Source organism: Pristiophorus japonicus, chromosome 1 (genome assembly GCF_044704955.1).
Source record: "Pristiophorus japonicus isolate sPriJap1 chromosome 1, sPriJap1.hap1, whole genome shotgun sequence".
NCBI classification, from domain to species: domain Eukaryota; kingdom Metazoa; phylum Chordata; class Chondrichthyes; family Pristiophoridae; genus Pristiophorus; species Pristiophorus japonicus.
Window position 1 is genome coordinate 43,796,277 of NC_091977.1, and position 22,517 is coordinate 43,818,793.

At 43.9% G+C, this 22,517-nt stretch overlaps 1 protein-coding gene across 1 annotated transcript in view; it reads left to right on the forward strand.

Annotated features, from left to right (window-relative positions):
- The window catches only part of stox2b (storkhead box 2b), a 100,997-nt gene extending 79,629 nt beyond the window's left edge, over positions 1–21,368 (forward strand). Inside the window, exons 3-4 of the mRNA XM_070878639.1 lie at positions 15,996–18,243; positions 21,027–21,368. Coding sequence (XP_070734740.1) covers positions 15,996–18,243; positions 21,027–21,216 — 2,438 coding nt within the window. The 3' untranslated portion in view covers positions 21,217–21,368. The remainder of the gene's footprint in view (positions 1–15,995; positions 18,244–21,026) is intronic.
- Positions 21,369–22,517: the final 1,149 nt, after the last annotated feature.

The window sequence follows — 22,517 nt, forward strand, 5'->3', positions numbered from 1 at the left end:
AAACTTTCTCACCCGCCATCTGAATTTGAAATTCAATCATGCTATGGTCACTCACATCGTCGTTAAAGCTAAAGGAGGGTTTAAATTAAGTTGGCAATGGGATGGGCACCAGGATGTAGCATTAGAAAGGAGAAACAAAGGATTGGGAGAGATGGATAGCACTAAAGCAAGAAATAGTAAGATATTAAGGTGGGGTCAGACTAAGAGAGAACACAGGATGGCCTAAGATAGGTTTACAGTGTATGTATGTGAACATAGCAAACAATGTTGGTGAGCTGCAGGTGCAAATAGCCACATGGGAATATGATGTGGCAATAACGGAGACCTGGCTCAAAAAAGGGCAGGATTGGGTATTAAATATTCCTGATGTAGGATGTTCAGAAAGATGGGGAAGGAAAGATAGGAGGTGGTGTGGCAGTATTGGTTAAGGAAAATGTTGCGATGTTGGAGAAAGAGGATGTCCTGGAGGGGTCAGGACAGAATCTTTGTTTAGAGTTGAGAAATAATAGAAGTGCCAGGACTTCAACTATCCTAATATAGACTGGGATAATAGTGTAAAAGGCAGAGAGAGGGAAGAATTTCTGAAACGTGTTCAGAAGAAATTTCTTGATCGAACATGTTTCCAGCCCGATGAGGGAGGAGGCATTGCTGGATCTGGTTCTGAAGCATGAGGTAGCTCAAGTGGAGCAAGTATCAGTAGGTGAACATTTGGGGAACAATGATCATAGTATCATAAGGCTTGGATTAGCTATGGAAAAGGACAGGGACCAATCTAGAGTAATAATACTTAATTGGAGGAAGGCAAATTTCAGTGGGATGAGAACGATCTGACCCGTGTAAATTGGAATCAAAGATTGGCAGCCAAAACTGGAATGTAGCAATGGGCTGCCTTTAAAGAGGAAATAGTTTGAGCAGATTCTCACTCAGGGGGAAAGGCAGGGCAACTGAAGTTAGAACTCCCTGGATGACGAAAGTGCAAGAGAGTAAGATGAAGCAGAAAAAGAACGATGTCCGGTCGAGAATACATCGGAGAATCGGGCTAAATATAGAAAGTTCAGAGGAGAAGTGAAAAAGAAAATAAAAGGGGAAAAGAGAGGGTATAAGAATAGAATGGCAGTTAACATAAAAAGTAATCTAAAAGTCTTCTACAGGCATATAAATAGTAAACGGGTAGTAAGAGGAGGGGTGGGGCTGACTAAGAACCAAAAAGGAGACCTACGCATGGAGGCAGAGGGTATGGCTGAGGTACTAAATGCGTACTTTGCATCTGTCTTCACCAAGGAAGAAGATGCTGCCATAGACATAGAAACATAGAAGCATAGAAAATAAGTGCAGGAGTAGGCCATTCGGCCCTTCGAGCCTGCACCGCCATTCAATAAGATCATGGCTGATCATTCCTTCAGTACCCCTTTCCTGCTTTCGCTCCATACACCTTGATCCCCTTAACCGTAAGGGCCATATCTAACTCCCTCTTGATGCCAGTTCATTGGATATATTCAACAACTCTCTGCGGCAGGGAATTCCACAGTAGACATAGTAAAGGAGGAGGTAGTGGAGATACTGCATGGGATAAGAATTGATAGACATGGTACTAGACAGGCTGGCTTATTTAAAGTAGATAAACCGCCAGGACCAGATGGGATGCATCCTAGCAGGCTGAGGGAAGTGAAGGAAGAAATTGCGGAGGTACTAGCCATAATCTTCCAGTCCTCCTTGGAAACAGGGGTGGTGCCATAAGACTGGAGAATTGCAAATGTTACACCCTTGTTCACAAAAAGGTGTAAAAGATAAATCCAGAAACTATAGACCAGTCAGTTTAACATTAGTAATAAACAATAATCGGAGTCAAAATTAACCAGTTACTGGGACAAGTGTGGATTAATTAAGGAAAGCCAACACGGATTTGTTAAAGGCAAATCATGTTCAACCAACTTGATTGAGTTTTTTGATGGAAAGGGTTAATTAGGGCAATGTGGTTGATGGTGTACATGGATTTCCAAAAGGTGTTTGACAAAATGCCACATAATAGGCTTGCCAGCAAAGTTGAAGCCCATGGAATAAGACACAGTGGCAGCATGGATAAGAAATTGGCTAAATGACTGAAAGGAAACAGACAGTAGTGGTGAATGGTTGGTTGTTTTTCAGACTAGGGGAAGATAAACAGTGGTGTTCCCTAAGGGTTGGTTCTATGACCACTGCTTTTCTTCATATATATTATTGACTTGGATGTGGGTGTACAGGGCACAATTTCTAAATTTGCTGATGAGACAAAACTTGAAAGTATAGTGAACAGTGAGGAGGATAGTGATCGGTTAGTGGAATGGGCGGACGCAGGCAGACGTGTGCGGGAAGTGTTATCCGCCTCCAGTTCCTGACGGTCCACTTTGCGGAATTGGAGCTGAGGGTGGATTTACTCTGGAGCATCCACGATGCTGAGAATGACGTGAGTAGCACGTGTAGCGAGTTGGTCTTAACGCAGGTGAAGGGTCCATAGCCAGATAGGGAATGGAAGACCAGCAGGAAGAGCAGTGCAAGGAAGGTAGTGCAGGGGTCTCCTGCGGTCATCCCCCTGCAAAACAGATACACCGCTTTGAGTACTGTTGAGGGGGATGACTCATCAGGGGAGGGCAGCAGCAGCCAAGTTCATGGCACCGTGGCTGGCTCTGCTGCACAGGAGGGTAGCAACAAGAGTGGGAGAGCGATAGTGATAGGGGATTCAATGGTAAGGGGAATAGATGGGCGTTTCTGCGGCCGCAACTGAGATGGTATGTTGCCTCCCTGGTGCAAGGGTCAAGGATGTCTCGGAGCGGGTGCAGGACATTCTGAAAAGGGAGGGTAAACAGCCAGTTGTCGTAGTGCACATTGGTACCAACGATATAGGTTATAAAAAAAAAAAAGGGATGAGGTCCTACGAGACGCATTTAAGGAGCTAGAAGCTAAATTAAAACGTAGGACCTCAAAAGTAGTAATCTTGGGATTGCTACCAGTGCCACGAGCTAGTCAGAGTAGGAATCGCAGGATAGCTCAGATGAATACGTGGCTTGAGCAGTGGTGCAGCAGGGAGGGATTCAAATTCCTGGGGCATTGGAACCGGTTCTGGGGGAGGTGGGACTAGTACAAACAGGACGGTCTGCACCTGGGCAGGACCGGAACCAATGTCCGAGGGGGAGTGTTTGCTTGTGCTGTTGGGGAGGAGTTAAACTAATATGGCAGGGGGATGGGAACCAATGCAGGGAGACAGAGGGAAACAAAATGGAGACAGAAGCAAAAGACAGAAAAGGGATGAGTAAAAGTGGAGGGCAGAGAAACCCAAGGCAAAAAACAAAAAGTGCCACTGTACAGCAAAATTCTAAAGGGTCAAAGTGTGATAAAAAGGCAAGCATGAAAGCTCGGTGCCTCAATGCAAGGAGTATTCGGAACCCAGGAGAGGGCTCTGAGCTAGTTAGAGTGGGTGAGAGCTCAGATGAACAAGACCCCAAGAAAGAATACAAAAGGCAGGAGGCAACAGAGCAGAGTAGCACTGGGGTAAGTGTAAACCACAAGGTGATAGGAAGGGAAAATATGTATGAATATAAAGGGGCTGCAGGAGGGGTCAAAACTAAAAATCATGGTTTAAAAACTAGTATTAAAACACTCTACCTAAACGCAAGCAGCATTCGAAATAAAGTAAATGAGTTGACGGCACAAATCATTACAGATGGGTATGATTTGGTGGCCATTACAGAAACGTGCGTGCAGGGTGGCCAAGACTGGGAATTAAACATACAGGGGTATCTGACAATTCGGAAAGATAGACAAGAAGGGACAGGAGGTGGGGTAGCTCTGTTAATAAAGGATGATATCAGGGCAGTTGTGAGATACGATATTGGCTCTAATGAACAAAATGTTGAATCATTGTGGGTGGAGATTAGAGAGAGTAAGAGGAAAAAGTCACTGGTGGGCGTAGTTTATAGATTCCCAAATAATAACTTCACGGTGGAGCGGACAATAATCAAGGGAATAATTGAGGCATGTGAAAAAGGAACGGCAGTAATCATGGGGGATTTTAACCTACACATCGATTGGTCAAATCAAATCGCACTGGGTAGCCTTGAGGAATTCATAGAATGCATACGGGATTGTTTCTTAGAACAGTATGTTACAGAACCTACAAGGGAGCAAGCTATCTTAGATCTGGTCCTGTGTAATGAGACAGGAATAATAAACGATCTCCTAGTAAAAGATCATCTCGGAAAGAGTGATCACAGTATGGTTGAATTTGTAATACAGATTGAAGGTGAGGAAGTAGTGTCTCAAACGAGCATACTATGCTTAAACAAAGGGGACTACAGTGGGATGAGAGCAGAGTTGGCTAAAGTAGACTGGAAACACAGACTAAACGGTGGCACAATTGAGTACAGTGGAGGACTTTTAAGGAGCTCTTTCATAGTGCTCAACAAAAATATATTCCAGTGAAAAAGAAGGGTGGTAAGAGAAGGGATAACCAGCCGTGGATAACCAAGGAAATAAAGGAGAGTATCAAATTAAAAACCAATGCCTATAAGGTGGCCAAGATTAGTGGGAAACTAGAAGATTGGGAAAATTTTAAGCGACAGCAAAGAATGACTAAGAAAGTAATTAAGAAAGAAAGATAGATTACGAAAGTAAACTTGCGCAAAACATAAAAACAGATAGTAAAAGCTTTTACCGATATATAAAACGGAAAAGAGTGACTAAAGTAAATGTTGGTCCCTTAGAAGATGAGAAAGGGGATTTAATAATGGGAAATGTGGAAATGGCTGAGACCTTAAACAATTATTTTGCTTCGGTCTTCACAGTGGAAGACACAAAAACCATGCCAAAAATTGCTGGTCACGGGAATGTGGGAAGGGAGGACCTTGAGATAATCGCGATCACTTGGGGGGTAGTGCTGGACAGGCTAGTGGGACTCAAGATAGACAAGTCCCCTGGTCCTGATGAAATGCATCCCAGGGTATTAAAAGAGATGGTGGAAATTATAGCAGATGCATTGGTTATAATCTACCAAAATTCTCTGGACTCTGGGGAGGTACCAGCGGATTGGAAAGCAGTTAATGTAACGCCTCTGTTTTAAAAAAAAAAAAAAAAAGGGGGCAGACAAAAGGCAGGTAACTATAGGCTGGTTAGTTTAACATCTGTAGTGGGGAAAATGCTTGAAGCTATCATTAAGGAAGAAATAGCGGGACATCTAGATAGGAATTTGGAAAGAGGTGACATGATGGGTCCAAGTCAGCATGGATTTGTGAAAGGGAAATCATGCTTGACAAATCTTCTGGAATTTTTTGAGGATGTTTCCAGTAGAGTGGACAAGGGAGAACCAGTTGATGTGGTATATTTGGACTTTCAGAAGGCTTTCAACAAGGTCCCACACAAGAGATTAATGTGCAAAGTTAAAGCACATGGGATTGGGGGTGGTGTGCTGACATGGATTGAGAACTGGTTGTCAGACAGGAAGCAAAGAGTAGGAGTAAATGGGTACTTTTCAGAATGGCAGGCAGTGACTAGTGGGGTACTGCAAGGTTCTGTGCTGGGGCCCCAGCTGTTTCACTGTACATTAATGATTTAGACGAGGGGATTAAATGTAGTATCTCCAAATTTGCGGATGACACTAAGTTAGGTGGCAGTGTGAGCTGCGAGGAGGATGCTATGAAGCTGCAGAGTGTCTTGGATAGGTTAGGTGAGTGGGCAAATGCATGGCAGATAAAGTATAATGTGGATAAATGTGAGGTTATCCACTTTGGTGGTAAAAACAGAGAGACAGACTATTATCTGAATGGTGACAGATTAGGAAAAGGGAAGGTGCAACGAGACCTGGGTGTCATGGTACATCAGTCATTGAAGGTTGGCATGCAGGTACAGCAGGCGGTTAAGAAAGCAAATGGCATGTTGGCCTTCATAGCGAGGGGAATTGAGCACAGGGAGGTGTTGCTACAGTTGTACAGGGCCTTGGTAAGGCCACACCTGGAGTATTGTGTACAGTTTTGGTCTCCTAACTTGAAGGACATTCTTGCTATTGAGGGAGTGCAGCTAAGGTTCACCAGACTGATTCCCAGGATGGCGGGACTGACCTATCAAGAAAGACTGGATCAACTGGGCTTGTATTCACTGGAGTTCAGAAAAATGAGAGGGGACCTCATAGAAACATTTAAAACAAACGGGTTCAGACAGGTTAGATGCAAGAAGAATGTTCCCAATGTTTGGGAAGTCCAGAACCAGGGGTCACAGTCTAAGGATAAGGGGTAAGCCATTTAGGACCGAGATGAGGAGAAACTTTTTCACCCAGAGAGTGGTAAACCTGTGGAATTCTCTACCACAGAAAGTTGTTGAGGCCAATTCACTAAATATATTCAAAAAGGAGTTAGATGAAGTCCTTACTTACTCGGGGGATCAAGGGGTATGGCGAGAAAGCAGGAATGGAGTACTGAAGTTGCATGTTCAGCCATGAACTCATTGAATGGCGGTGCAGGCTAGAAGGGCCGAATGGCCTACTCCTGCACCTATTTTCTATGTTTCTATGAATAGTGCAATCAAGCAGACGCAACATGGATTCATGAAGGGGAAATCATGTTTAACTAATTTACTGGAATTCTTTGAGGATATAACGAGCATGGTGGATAGAGGTGTACTGATGGATGTGGTGTATTTAGATTTCCAAAAGGCATTCGATAAGGTGCCACACAAAAGGTTACTGCAGAAGATAAAGGTACGCGGAGTCGGAGGAAATGTATCAGCATGGATAGAGAATTGGCTGGCTAACAGAAAGCAGAGAGTCGGGATAAATGGGTCCTTTTCGTGTTGGAAATCGGTGGTTAGTGGTGTGCCACAGGGATCGGTGCTGGGACCACAACTGTTTAGATGACCTGGAAGAGGGGACAGAGTGTAGTGTAACAATTTGCAGATGACACAAAGATTCGTGGGAAAGCGGGTTGTGTAGAGGACACAGAGGCTGCAAAGAGATTTGGATAGTTAAGCGAATGGGCTAAGGTTTGGCAGATGGAATACAATGTCGGAAAATGTGAGGTCATCCACCTTGGGGGCGGGGGGAAAAAAAACAGTTGAAGGGAATATTATTTGAATGGGGAGAAATTACAACATGCTGCGGTGCAGAGGGTCCTGGGGGTCCTTGTGCATGAATCCCAAAAAGTTAGTTTGCAGGTGCAGCAGGAAATCAGGAAGGCAAATGGAATGTTGGCCTTCATTGCGAGAGGGATGGAGTACAAAAGCAGGGAGGTCCTGCTGCAACTGTATAGGGTATTGGTGAGGCCGCACCTGGAGTACTGCGTGCAGTTTTGGTCACCTTACTTAAGGAAGGATATACTAGCTTTGGAGGGGGTACAGAGATGATTCACTAGGCTGATTCCGGAGATGAGGGTTTACCTTATAATGATAGATTGAGTAGACTGGGTCTTTACTCATTGTAATTCAGAAGGATGAGGGGTGATCTTATAGAAACATTTAAAATAATGAAAGGGATAGACAAGATAGAGGCAGAGAGGTTGTTTCCACTGGTCGGGGAGACTAGAACTAGGGGGCACAGCCTTAAAATACCGGGGAGCCAATTTAAAACCGAGTTGAGAAGGAATTTCTTCTCCCAGAGGGTTGTGAATCTGTGGAATTCTCTGCCCAAGGAGCAGTTGAGGCTAGCTCATTGAATGTATTCAAATCACAGATAGATAGATTTTTAACCAATAAGGGAATTAAGGGTTACGGGGAGCGGGCGGGTAAGTGGAGCTGAGTCCACGGCCAGATCAACCATGATCTTGTTGAATGGCGGAGCAGGCTCGAGGGGCTAGATGGCCTACTCCTGTTCCTAATTCTTATGTTCTTATGTTAACGCAGTAAAGTACGAAGTGATACATTTTGGCAGAAAGGAGAGGAAATATAAACTAAAGGCTACAATCCTGAAGGGGGTGCATGAACAGAGAAATCTAGGGGTATATGTGCACAAATCGTTGAAGGTGGCAGAGCAGATTGAAAAAGCGGTTAAAAAAAATTTGCGGGCTCCTGGGCTTCATCATGAGTAGAGTTATAAAAAAACACTAGTTCAGCCTCAACTGGAGTATTCTAAGCACTGCACTTTTTAGGAAAGATGTGAAAGCCTTAGAGGGGATGCAGGAAAGATTTCTGAGAATGATTCCAGGAATGAGGGACTTCAGTTACATGGAGAAGCTGGGGTTCTCCTTGGAGCAGAGAAGATTGAGAGGAGATTTGACGGACGTGTTTAAAATCCTGAGGGGTCTGGACAGAGTAGATAGAGAAACTGTTCCATTGGCAGAAAGGTTGAAAACAGAGGACACAGATTTAAAGTAAATAGCAAAAGAACCATACGATAAAACTTTTATCACACAGCGAGTGGTTATGATCTGGAATGCACTGCCTGAAAGCGTGGTGGAGGAAGACTCAATCACTGCTTTCAAAAGGAAATTGGATAAGTACCTGAAGGGGAGAAATTTGCAGGGCGACGGGGAAATGGCAGGGGAGTGGGATTAGCTAAAGTGCTCTTGCAGAGAGCCGAATGGCTGCCTTCCATGCTGTAACCATTCTATGATTCTATGTCTGGGTGGTGAATCAGTTGCTATGTGTTTGTCTGCATCAATTCGAATACAGGACCAGCTGATAAGGTGAAAATCTCATCTCTTGGCTGCCTTCTAAAAATCTTGTGTGAAACAAAAAACGATTAATAATGGAAATGCACAGCAGGTTGTCATCCGTAAATAAAACAGACCGGTTCACATTTGTGGTATGATGTGTCATTTTACAGATGCTGACTGACTTGCTGTGTATTTCCAGAACTTTCTATTATTTTTTTCAGATTGAGTTTTTTTTTTTAATTTGCCGAATCTTATGTGAAACTAATTTGGGCAGTCCCATAATGAGCATGCTAAGTTACTTGTATTAAAATACAAGGTAGCTCTTTGGTATGACCCGCACATTTAATGCTCTCTCGTGTGTTCGTTGCTGGCTGACAGATAATTGGTGTCAAGAAAGATTGTCATGATCTGTGCTCGTCATGGGCAAGGCCCAAATATTATTCGCACAGGTACGATTGACCATTGTAATTGAACCACCTTGTTGCCAGTGATGGAGTAAAAAATACACTCCAGCCGATGATTCGAGATGTGCTGGCAGCATCTGGTGGTAGAAATTCAGAAGTCAACTATTTATTATAAAAGAATTGCAAACAAATAGTACCATCCATCCCCTTATATAATTACAGCAAGTAGTACGTTCAGTGATTAAATCATTCATTTTAACAATTTGTTCAATATTCTATAAAACATCATCTTTTTGCGTGTCCCAGCAGTTTATTTGATAAGTCAAGCGTGCTTCTCTTTAAAAATAAAAACTATTTGGATTTGAAATTCCAATGAGTGGGAAGGACCGAGAAGCAGGTACAACGCCCACTGGAACCAGAATTTGGGGTGTGCTCCAAATTCTAGTCTGAGGGTGGGGGGCGGGTGAGGGAGAGAGCCTATCAATCTACCTCGCCCCTCCCCTCCCCCCGCCCCGCCGTGTACTAGAAGCTTATGAGGGAATTCCATCATTAAGGCTATTGGGCACAATAGACCTTACACCATTTAAGAGCTCGCATGAGTGTAGGCTTGTTAAAGGCCTCTAGGAAAAGATCATCAATCCTCGAGGAGATCTATTATCGCTGCAAAAATGGCCATATGCTCCTAATAGGAGGACTTTAAAATGGTTAATGCTGTTCCACTTTGGTCCTTCTGTGCCTCTCGTCTACCCTCGGTGTGTCATGGCGCCACTTTTCTCCTGGCTGCTGGAATAGGATACTCTGACGTGCCCTTAAAAGTGAAGGCCATCTACACCAATTATGTTAATGAATTAGTCCTGGCAATTTGGGATAGATGTACAGGTTTTTCCATGAATGCTTGGGGTTATCTACTCCCAGTGGAGATTTGGCTCTAGAATATTGTGATCTTTATCCTTAATTAAATTAAGACAGCTAAGTCCTCCAGATAGTTTGTCAACGGTGGCATTTTTCTTTTTAAATAGTGTTTTAGATCCACCACATATTGCTGGTTCCTCTTTTTAAAAAAAAATTCATTCCTGGGATGTGGTGTCTCTGGCATGTCCAGCATTTATTGCCCATCCCTAATTGCCCTTGAGAAGGTGGTGGTGACCCATCTTACACAACTGAGTTTAAAAAAAACTCAGCAGCCTGGAGTAGCGTGGCAGCATACCACTGCAAGGTACAGCACGAGGGTGACGGCAGCGAAGAGGGCAACTGGATTGGACGTCAAGGTCCAGGTCAGTGATTGGAGCGTGGGCAGGTACGGCAGGAGTGGCGGGGTTGGGGCGCAGGAGCGGCGAGTGATCATGGAGCGACACGATCGGGGCCCAGGAGAGGCTTGCGTTTGTGGCCAGAAGAGGCATGGGCCCAGGGGCAGCACGGGTCAGCCCACACTGTGCACTAGGTCCGTGCAGCAGAGCTGGTCTCCAGTTATCTTGATTAAACCTTGCCACTGGACCAAGACCTAGCTCTGTCAAGCCGGTGTGGTGGCTGGTGTGCAACGGCCACCACACGTTTTTATAAAAAAATATAAAATAAATCCACGCAAAGGCATCTTCCTACCTTCAGGATGTAGTTCGGGACCTGGCATATTAGGTCCTTCATTGAAACACCCGTGAACTCATCCCTTTCTGGTGTGGAAGCAAGTCATTCTTGATACGAGGAACCGCCTATGATGACAACTGAGTGGCTTGCTCGGGCAGTTAAGAGGCAGCCACATTGCTGTGGGTCTGGAGTCTGGGCCTACTGCCTCCAGGGAAATTGCCTTGGAGGTTTGGGGGCGAGCTGTGCCGGTAGCGCCCCGCCCCGCGATTAGCGCCTTGGGCCGGCGCACACCCAGCAATGACATCATTGCCGTGCATACCGACCCCTATGTGCCCTGCGGAGGAAATTGCCCCCCTAGGGCGTGAAGCTGGTGGACATCCGTCGCCGGGGATCCCCTTAAAGGGGAGGCCTTTAGCGTCCTAGGCTGCCATTTTATTTTGTCGGCCGACTCTTGCATCGGCCCGACAATGCCGGTCCTCTCATCAACTGGGCTGCCATCATGCAGCCCGTCACTCCAGTTTGGGTGCCGGATCGCTGGTCCGGTTGATTACGTCCCTGGTAGCCCAGTGACTGACCACTAAAGGGTCTGCAGAGTGCACAGCGGCCCTCCCCTTTAATTGAAGGGGATGGGCATTGTAGCACGTCAGTAGTATGTGGAGCATCCGCGTGGCGTTGACTCCAAGGAAGCAGAGCACTGGTCACAGCGCTCCGCTTCTTTTTGAGGGGCGCGCGGCTCAATTCCACGTCTGGGGCAGGACATCCGGGCCGGGCGATAAAAGTCCTAGCCCTCGAAGGTCCTGCCCCGGGTCGAATAGGCCGTCTAGGCTCATGCCTGGAGGCTGGCGACTTGGAAAGGAACTGAAGGCTTCAGGTGCCCATAGAACTGGAAGTGTACCCAGCAATGAGTCAACACCTTCAGGGGAAGAGAAGGCAGAAAAACAAACAACCCAAATTTGACACATGCTCTTTACCACCTTCAGTTTGCTCAAATGTCGCTCTGGCTCCTGAACAAATTCAGGCTTTAGTCCAAAGTAAACGGTGTCTAAAACATAACACTCTTTTTCCCCTCCACCCCCCACAAACACATTCCATGGGGAAGGAGCTTGACCAGCAGTGTAAGTCTGTTCAAGAGGATGAGAATGGACAGAGAAAACTATCTTTCTATAGTTTTCAGTAAACCACCTGAATAAAAAGCCATATTTTGAGCTGGCAGGCGCAAGGACATTGGATTCCTGATCCTCCTCCTGTAATAATTGTTTAATAACAATTTATAATGGATTAGTGTAGCACTTCACAAAAGCAACAGAGATGCCATATGTGATTTGATGTTATATGAAAGGCCGGTTTACTTAACAGCTGTTAACACAACTTAACTCTAATTAATAGCCAATGCAAGTACACAGAACAGCATTATGTAAACTGTTCAAAAATTGTGAATGAGCATAATTTGGAGTAAATCCAAATAAAAAATAGCAATTTTCAAGATTTACTGCAAACATAAGCTTTTTTTCATTTTAAAAGTCATCTGAGACCATTTGTAATGTATTCATATGTTGTCAGCATTGTTCGTATCGGATGGCTGTGGTGCAATAACAAATGCCTAGTGTACATATATTGGGTGAGCCTCTCTTCTTGCATCAACATGGGCTTGCAGCCAAATCGAGAAAGCAAACTTGGCAGTGATAGATTGAGTTTAACAGAGTTCCATTATTTTATGGAGCTGAGATTGCAGGGCATTAACAGTAGCACTTCAAAGTCTGTTTCACCAAGTATATGATTACAGTGACATGTGTATCAGGATCAAAGAATGAATCGGTTCGCAAGGTTTTCATGAATCTTCAACCGTAACCAATGACATGTTTACCATGACATAGTGGAATTTATGGCATGATTGTGATCACTCATATTTATGTGGCAAGCTTTTTAAGTGTCAGAGGTACGGTGTAGTCTTTAAAAAGAGATCACTCCATTTGTGATGTATAAAATGAATTACAGTAAACTTTAACTCTGTTTTCTTTTCACGCCATATTTACTTTACACTATGTGCCAACAGCATCCGCGACCTCCGGGGTGGCTTTAATTTGCACTTTAGAGGCAGCAGCAAACCTGGCAACAGCATAAACCATTCCAGCAAAGGCAGCCATCTTTTACGGCTGCTCTCATAGGCCAATCAGTCATGGACCTTTGGGCTCCTTTACCTGCAAGTCCCTTCCCCAGCCATTGGGGAAGGCAGCAGCCATCAGGACAAGGTTACAGATTGTATCTTAAACTGTGCAGGCTTGTTTTTCCTCCGCACCAAATAGATCCCTTAGACAATACTGCAGACCTGCATCTTGAAGCAATTCTGCAATATCACTGCTTATCCCACTTGGTCATTACGTTCAGAAGCTTTGTAGCAGATTTATTTCAATTGTAAGATTATGGGATCAATTTTTGTTTAGCTACAGGTTTAAAATACTGTATTGTAGAATATTAATATTTCTCTTTGGGGCCAATTCAGTATATAGTTTTTCTATTCGTTCATGGTATGAGAGTGTCGCTGGCTTGGCCAGTATTTATTGCCCATCCCTAATTGCCCTTGAGCCATCTTCTTGAACTACTGCTGTCCGTGTGGTGAAGGTATAGGGAGGGATCTTTTATGTCCACCTGAGAAGCCAGACGGAGCCTCAGTTTAACTTCTCATCCGAAAGGTGCCGCTTTCCCTCAGGGCTGCACTGGAGTGTCAGCGTGGATTATGTGCCAATGACTCTGGAGCGACACATGAACCCACAACCTTCTGACTCAGAGGTGAGAGTGCACCCAGCCAGCAATGTGGTTTTTGCATTTCAAGCCTGTGCAAACTTCTGACACTGGGGAAGATTAATTGCCAGAAACCTTGTGAAACTGCACCTCTGTGCAGAGAACACATTTACTAAAGTCCATTATGTTTTAAGTATTAATAGTGCACCCCATGCCAGCAAACAGTTGTCATTGGAATAATGAAGCTAAAATTTGACATTTTGGCCCTGATCTTTACTCTAGGTGGATTCCACGCTCAGGCCTGAGTTAAAATTACAGTTGGGATCTCAATGATGTCTTTGTGCCACAATATGCATATGTAAAGAAGGACCCTATTGGCTCCGGGCGCCTGGCCTTGCTGCCTGCTCAGGTGGGCAGGTTATAATTGCAGATGTTGCGATCCTGGAGTCTTTCGACGAGCCAGGGTGATTTTAACTGCCCATCCGCCAGGTTTTTGCTGAACGAGTAGGGTTAAAATTGTTTCCGTTTCCTCCTGAGGGTAGTGACTCATGCTAAATAGAGTCACACTGCTACTGATGGTTCCTGATTCATCACCAAAGTGACTATTCCTGACATGCAAGTCTTTGATAATGACTACTGGAAAACTAATTGACCATGGGAGGACATTGAAACAGCCAAATTCTTTGCCCAGCAAAGGTCCATATAAACTCATTTTGCAGATAATATTTAAGAGTGAGAGCCCTGGCTGATTTAAAAAAAAATATATATATATCTCCCTATCATGGATCACCTGAGTCCAGTTGTAATTACCACATCTCTACCCTGGATAAGATCAGCTATCTCAATACAGGCCAAGAATTGAAAATGAATCTTTTTGATCTGTTTGCATCAGCACCACAGTGGGGAAAGAAAGAAAAGATTTGGATTTATATAGCGCCTTTCATGACCACCGGATGTCTCAAAGCGCTTTTCAGCCAATGAAGTACTTTTGAGTCACTATTGTAATTTGGGAAACGTGGCAGCCAATTTGCGCACAGCATGGTCCCGCAAACAGCAATGTGATGATGACCAGATAATGTGTGTTTTGTTATGTTGGTTGAGGGATAAATATTGGCCAGGACACCGGGGATAGCTCCCCTGCTCTTTTTCAAAATAGTGCGATGAGATCTTTCACATCCACCTGACATGGCCTCGGTTTAACATCTCATCGAAAAGATGGGACCTCTGACAGTGCAGCACTCCCTCAGTACTGCACTGGAGTGTCAGCCTAGATTTACGTGCTCGAGTTCCGGAGTGGAACTTGAACCCACAACTTCTGACTCATAGGCAAGAGTGTTACCCACCGAGCCACAGCTAGGACTGACTGAGGGAGGGAGGATAAGGTCATTGCACTATGCTTAATGAAATCATAAATGTATTCTTTATAAACACATTCATCATTTTACTATATAGAAGGGATTATATTGCAAGGCTCCACTCGTGGCATGAGCACAGGTCAGAACACTAAGGCCACATCTACAATCCGTGCTCCTGCCGAGCTCGCCTTACAAAATTTCCTTCTGGTACACAGAGGAAATCACTCCGAGCTACATTTACCTGCTGACACGTTGGGACAGTCTCCTACCCATCTCTTTCAACCCCCACCCCCATATTTATTTTTATTTACTTTATTTTTTTTCTGCTCTCTTGTTTCCCTGGACCACGCACACCACTCCCTAACCTGCTCCCATTGCCAGTTCTTGAGCCAACCACCAGACATGTAAGAGCAACTTGGAGAGTGACTGAACTTTCTCTTTTTTTTTTCCTTCCTTCTCGGCAGGAAGTGCTTGACCTTTGCTCAACTCCTTGCCCAATGACCGGCCAAAATCTGGAGCTTTCTTAATGGGAAATTCCATGCAGGAACCCAACAACTCTACAAGCTTGTGCCACAACACACCAATTCTTTGAGTTCTGATGAAAGGTCATCGACCTGAAATATTAACTCTCTTTCTCTCTCCACAGATGCTGCCTGACCTGAATGTGTTTCTGTTTTTTTTTTACACCTATTCTTGTGTCACTCTTATCAAAACTGATTTTAATATTACTTCACTTAAAAATGTATCCCTTTTTTAACCTTTATCCTTACTCGGCAATACTAGTCTCTCAACATACAATTCCTGAAAATGGAAGACAACACTGTTAGAAGATGAATATCTCTGTTTTCCTCCATCATTTTGTAACATATTGTTGCCCATTCGGCAGGAGACACTCTTACCTCAGGGCAAGACAGATAGAGTGTCCTTTTTTGACTGTGCTGCAGCCTGAATGAAAAATGAAGTAACTAATTTTATATATAGTTAGCATATTAGCTACCAGGTACAACCACTGCAGGTATTCAGACTCGCAGTCTTGGATATGTAGTGAAAGCAATTGCTACCATTTTACCAAACCAGCGTTCTGTGAATGTTCTCTAATTATGAATGACTCTCCTGAAGCTTTTGTACTGAGCACTTGTATTCACTATACAACGAGCGTGATATCAATCATTTTAAATAATACTAACCCTTAATGTGCTTATAGTAGAATTTAAGGCATAACAACATTCTGATTAATAACTAAAATGCAGTTGCAAATATTACACTTAATTACTCTTGCGTAACTTTTTGTTTCTTTGTTTTTATAGGAGTTCCCACCCCTAGTCAAGAAATTCTTCGCCATACATTGAACATGCTCGTAAGAGAGCGGAAAATCTACCCAACTCCTGATGGATATTTTATTGTAACTCCACAGACTTATTTTATTACCCCTTCTCTCATAAGAACAAATAGCAAATGGTACCATCTGGACGAAAGGATACCTGAGAGGTCTCGATGTACTTCGCCACAACCAGGGACTATAACTCCATCTAACTCTGGCTGCCTCCGAGACAGAGCCCACCACAGAAACCACTGTGATTCTTGCAACTGCTTTAGAGAGGAATTTCATAATCATTCATCCACTCTTCAGAAAAAATCAATAAAAGAATGCAAGGATTCCTTTTGTCCTCCTTCTTTCAGCCAGATGCCAATAACTCACACAGAGAAAAGTAAGAGTACTGTAAACTGTTCATACAAAACTGAAACCTTGCCAAAACCCAAGGATGGAGAAAAGCAACCTAAAAAATTTGGTCTGAAATTATTCAGATTGAGCTTTAAAAAGGACAAGTCAAAACAGTTAGTGAATTTTTCTGCCCAGTTCCCTCCAGAGGAATGGCCTCTGCGTGACGAAGATAATCCGACCTCTATACCAAGGGAAGTAGAACAGGAAATAATTAAACGTATTAATCCGGACCTGACCGTGGAAAATGTCATGAAGCATACAGCGCTAATGAAGAAACTTGAAGAAGATAAGGCCCATAGAAATAAACCAGGCTCGTCTGCCCAGCACAGTGGCAAGAGCAAAAAAAGTAGAAGCCACAAAAAGACCCATGGTAAATCCCGATCACACAGCAAGTCTAGGGTTCCTAAGGGGGAACAATCAGAAGATACCCACTTGGATGTAGCAGAATCCAGAGAATATGAGTTTTACGATCCAATTACCAGATCCCCCTGTGATAAAAGTACCACTTTAGAAGTAAAGGGTGATAATGGCTTTCTTAACCATGATAAAATAAACATGGTTGAATCTCATTTTCCTGTGACCCCAGAGTGGGATGTGTCAGGTGATCTTTACAAGAGAAGAATGGAGAGTCGATTTCATGAACATTCTAGGGAAAGTTTACAATCCAAGGTTCATCGGAGCCACAGCCATACTCAAGACAGAAAATCAAGAAATGATAGAAGCAGCAAAGCCAAGGAGAGGTCTAGATCAATGGATAATTCTAATCGACCTCTAGGCACTACTTTGTCCGGCACAGCAGAAGAGATGCAAGGATGCAGCATAGATGAAAGCCACTCCAATAATGACAAATTACGTTCTTCCAAATTACATCACAGACCGGGACTGTCATTACATTCAAATCATATTACTGAGCCAAGCATACCTGAATGTGTTGATATTGATAATTCGGCAGCTCTTAGTGATACCTGCAATCCACTGGAACACACTACAGCTGGGGAAGGTTTGCCCAAATACAATGATCCTAATTGTGCTGCAGACGCAAAAGCTGATGATTACTTTCAGTGTAATGCATCCAAGGAGACTATTCGGACTGCGTCTTCTCCATCAGCTAAATGTAATGATGAGCATCTGTTGAAAGATTATGATACTTTGACCTTGTCAGATGGAGCTAAGAAGCTGTCCCCTTTGGATAGATTCTTAAAACAGCCACCTATTGAAGAAAATGTGAATGGACAGCTTGAACAATTGTCGCTGCAGCAGAAGCATTATCCTGAAAAGATGGATATTAACAGCATTCATTTGCCTGTAGCTGGGCAGGCATCTACACTATCATTGCCAAATGGACAAGTGTTCAAATCACAGTCTGAAACGCCGACTGTAAACCATGTGGAGAATAGTTACCAGGAATCCACTGATATTTCTTTATATGAATCGCAACACCAGAAACCATCTGAGGTGCTTCACACAAACTGTGAGAACCTTGTTGGCCTAACAAGTGTGGCACAATCACTGCCTGTTCTACCGGGGCACGGAGCAGTAACAGGACATCAGGAGTCTTCCTTCGACTATTATAATGTGTCCGACGATGACTCCGAAGATGGGACCAACAAAAACCAAGAGGAGGGTAAAAGCCGAGAAGATGGTGGGACTGTGCAGTGGTTGCTAGAACGAGAGAAAGAGAAAGGTCTCCAGAGAAAGTTTGAGAAGAACCTAACTCTCCTGAGCCCAAAGGAAAGTGACAACAGCACCAGCCAGAAAGCTTCGCATTCTGCTCGACTAGATAGTATGGACAGCAGCAGTATAACAGTAGACAGTGGATTTAATTCTCCACGGTAAGCAAGCAAATGGTAAATCCAGCATAATCATTCATTTGAGACCCTTAAGTTTTTCGATCCTGTGGTAGAATATTTCGCAGTACTGTACTAGACTTCAAAATTAGCCAATGCAACAAACGTAAGGTAAAACTAGTAAAATTTAGAAATGAGAATGGAGAATTGTGTGTTTCAGTCTAGCATAAAATATAATTGACCAGCAATACCTTCCACTATATATTTTCCTTACTTTGTTTAGCAATATTGATTATTTTACAATCCGACAGATACATACACACAAAAAAAATCTTGGATTTAATGTTCTCACTTGGCGCTCCTGGCAGGAAGCTTCTCCTGCCAAGAACGCGTATTGGAAAAGCGGATATGTGGTCTCATCATTTCAAATAATTAAAAGCTCATAGACAGTGCTTATCCAAAATTCCGATATGACTTTCAGCAGTCATTGCTTCCCTCCTGGAGCACACAGTCCGAGCATTAACCCCTCTCGAGTGTTATTAGATTCAGATTATTACAGTGCAAAATCGTTCATTTATAGTTCAACAAATGGTCATGTTCAGTAACTTGGCATGAATTCCTCATGCTGAAACAGCAAACAGCTTTTTAAAATATTTTATTAACCAAAGATTTTCCTATAGTTAGATCCAACAAAAAGTTGGAAAATTACCCTTATTGATCGTCTGAGTGCGAGTGCCTATTTAGTATCAAATTATGGCCAGTTTAATGCTTTGAATATATGCCCATTGGCAACTGGAATAAGGCTGTTAAGGGGCAAAATTGGCCCATGACCCGATTTGGGGGCGGTAACTTTCCGGGGCCAGGATTTTTATCGCACGGCACGGAAGTCCCACCCCCCGATGCAGAATTGGACCTTGCACGCCTCCAAGGAAGCGGAGCGCTGTCCCGCTGGGCAGGCCACATTGTTCACATGCCTGACACGAGACTCCCAAAGCAAGCACTTTACAAAGGAACTCCTTCACGGCAAACGAGCCAAAGATGGGCTGAGGAAACATTTCAAGGATACCCTCAAAGCCTCCCTGATAAAGTGCAACAACCCCACTGACACCTGGGAGTCCCTGGCCAAAGACCATCCTAAGGAAGTGCATCCGGGAGGGCGTTGAGCACCTCGAGTCTCATCGCCGAGAGCATGCAGAAATCAAGCGCAGGCAGCGGAAGGAGTGTGCGGCAAACCAGTTCCACCCACCCTTTCCCTCAACGACCGTCTGTCCCACCTGTGACAGGGACTGTGGTTCTCGTATTGGACTGTTCAGCCACCTAAGAACTCCTGTTTAGAGTCGAAGGAATTCTTCCACCATTCCGAGGGACTGGCTATGATGACTTCCTTTGGGGCGATAGCACAGCACTGAGTCCAGCGGCGCACGGATGCTCCATGCAGCGCTAACACGCTGCATCACCCCTCCCCTTCCGTTAGAGGGGAGGGCGGCTGTACACCCTACATGGCCCATTGGTGGCCGCCACTGAGCCACCAGGGATGCGCGAGACCAGGCCAGCAGCCCGAGCACCCAAGACGGAGTGCTGGGCTGCACGATGGCGGCCCGGTTCACCCTAGGGGCGCAATGGTCGGGCCGACCCAAGAGTCAACTGAGCAACAAAGATGGCGGCCCAGAGCTCTGCCGGTCTCCCTTTTGAACAACACCCTGGGAGAAAATGTCTGCCAGCTTCGCGACCAGCAAAGCTGGCATTGACATCTGCCTGCGCCAACCTTGCGACCCGCGGGGGCAATTTAAGGGGTCGGCGCGGGTCAATGAGGTCGCCACGCATGGCGATGGCATCATTGTCCATTGTGCACTGGCCTGGGGCGCTAACTGCAGGGCGTGGCACTGCCGAGACAGCGCCTCCCAAACCTTCAGGGCAATTTTCTGGGAGGCGGTATCACCCCCCCCCCCCCCCAATCCCCCAAACGAAAACTCTCTTGCACCCCGGAGGTGCTAACGGGGCTATAAATAGGGGCAAAATATTAGGACACCAGTATACAACAGAGAAAGAGAAAAGACTCCCATCCTGCCATGTGAGCTAGATTTATCCCAGGTCAGTGAAAAGATTGTTCCAACCCAATGTATCATCTGGTTCTACATCACTAAAACATGTAGCAGGAAGAAACAGAGACAATGCACATGTATTAGATTTTATGTCACTGATATATTAACATAATGTTTCCTCTTTCAGTTGCCTAAATCTAATGTACAGATTTTTGCATCATGTCTGTTTTGTTTTTCCTTCCTGCTTTATTTTCCTCCTAATTCCTCTCCGAGCCACTCTTAATTTTCCTTTTATTTTACAATAGGTGAATGTCACTATTTCAGCAACAGTTAAGAGTTGAGGTGGTTAAAGGTTACATTTTTGCATTAAGGACAATGCTTGTCATTTATGAAATAGATAAGTACAAATGTGAAAAATGTATAATCCTGTGAAAAAATGTGCACTGATGAAGGATCGCAGTACAGTACTGGGCATTCACATTGCACCAAGCAATAGCATCAAATTCTGATATCTGGTCAGGAGTAATACTGAAACCTCTTGTCCTGAGTAAGTGTCTCTTCCCAGCCCCCCTCTCCCAACACCCTCCCCCACCCAACTTCCCTCACCACCAAACCTTCAGAAGAGCAACCTCTATTGTACTACAGTAAAACTTGTATTTCCTGCACTGTCTACGCTTCTGGCCTCTGAGTAGTGTTGCCCAATCAGGCCAAAAGTTGTGAAGGATTAAATGTTGTGGCATTAGTGTTTGGAAGCATTAATGTTTTTCCATCCATGGTGTCTTTCAGTACTCGTGAAAGTCTGGCCTCTAACACCTCAAGCATATTAGAAAGCAACAGGCGTCAGAACCCTGCTCTTAGTCCGGGACATGGAGGCACGTCAGCATTCAGTTTACGAGCAACTACCGATCCTGCACCAAGTGAACCTGAAAAACTGCAGAAGCCCATGAAGTGTCTCGCTTCTGTTACCAGTGTTTGAGCGCTGTCAGTAATAGCTGTCAGTGACAGATTCGGTATCATACCCTCGGCAATCACACACCTGCACCTCAACTGTCATTTGGAAAAAAAAACTGACACCATCAGACATGCTCGTACATAAAAGGGAGGTGCAAACTAAATCTAGAATGTCATGTCTATGACTTGGAGCTTTTCTTTTTCCTTGAGTACTTATTAATTTTACTTCTTCATCCTTTAGGTATTGAGTGGGTAATTCATCTTACTGCATGGCATTCGCCTACATCATACTGCATGAAACGTCCATTGTGGTTTTGGTAAAGAAGAAAAAAAAAGCACAAACTGTTTGCACTTCATGGCTTTGGTCTCTTGATGATATTCTATCAAAACTTCATGTTTAGAAATAATCTTCTTTAGAACATTATCAAGCCAGCAAAATGCCCCCTCAGTGATTTTGCGAAACCAGTGCATGTGTTAAATCTGGACGAGCACATATGTGACAGTCTTAAACACTGAAGATATTATCTTCAACTCTATGGTCAGTTATTTCCAATAAACATTGTTGTTAATAGTTATGTGGTACCAACAGATATATGTTGCACTATTTAAAGGTAAAATAATGTCTGACTTTTTTATTGTACAAGATTATACATCAGGCTGTGTTATTGTACATATAAATCACTATTGAAGTTGCCGAAAGCAAACCATATAGAAAAACAGTAAAATTGCTACAAGTTTTACAGTTGCTGTAAATCTTATACCAATATAATATGTGAATTTGATGTGCATTGTTTTCTTGTACAAATAAATATGCTGTTGAATAAGCAGCTCAAGATTAAATAAATATTTTTTGCATGTACGAAGAGAGTTACAAAGCAGTACAATTGAGGCATTTCGATCACTGCAAGGGTCAAAATTTGAGCAACTTACACCTCACCTGGGTCCCGTTAATATGTTGCTACCATTAGCTCCCTCTTAACTGTCTTAATTATTTTCCATATTGCAGTGTATATATTGGCTATATAGGTGCAAGCTCAGCATTCTTGGATGATGGTCTCAGACCTGCCACAGTTTATTGTCATGTAATATCAATGAGCGAGCATTACAATCATTTGTGAAGTAATCAAATGCCTGATGCCACATTACGTTAGAAGGTTATTTGTCACATAGTGACATATGCAGCCTGATTTTATGTTTGCTGTTCACACCAATACTGGCACAGCACCAGGTCCTTTTTTTTTTACAATTAAGTGTAAGCTTTGTTTTATGCCCATTACTGCCTTTGTGTTCTGTGATGCCATTACAAGATTTAAATCGCTTTTGCTA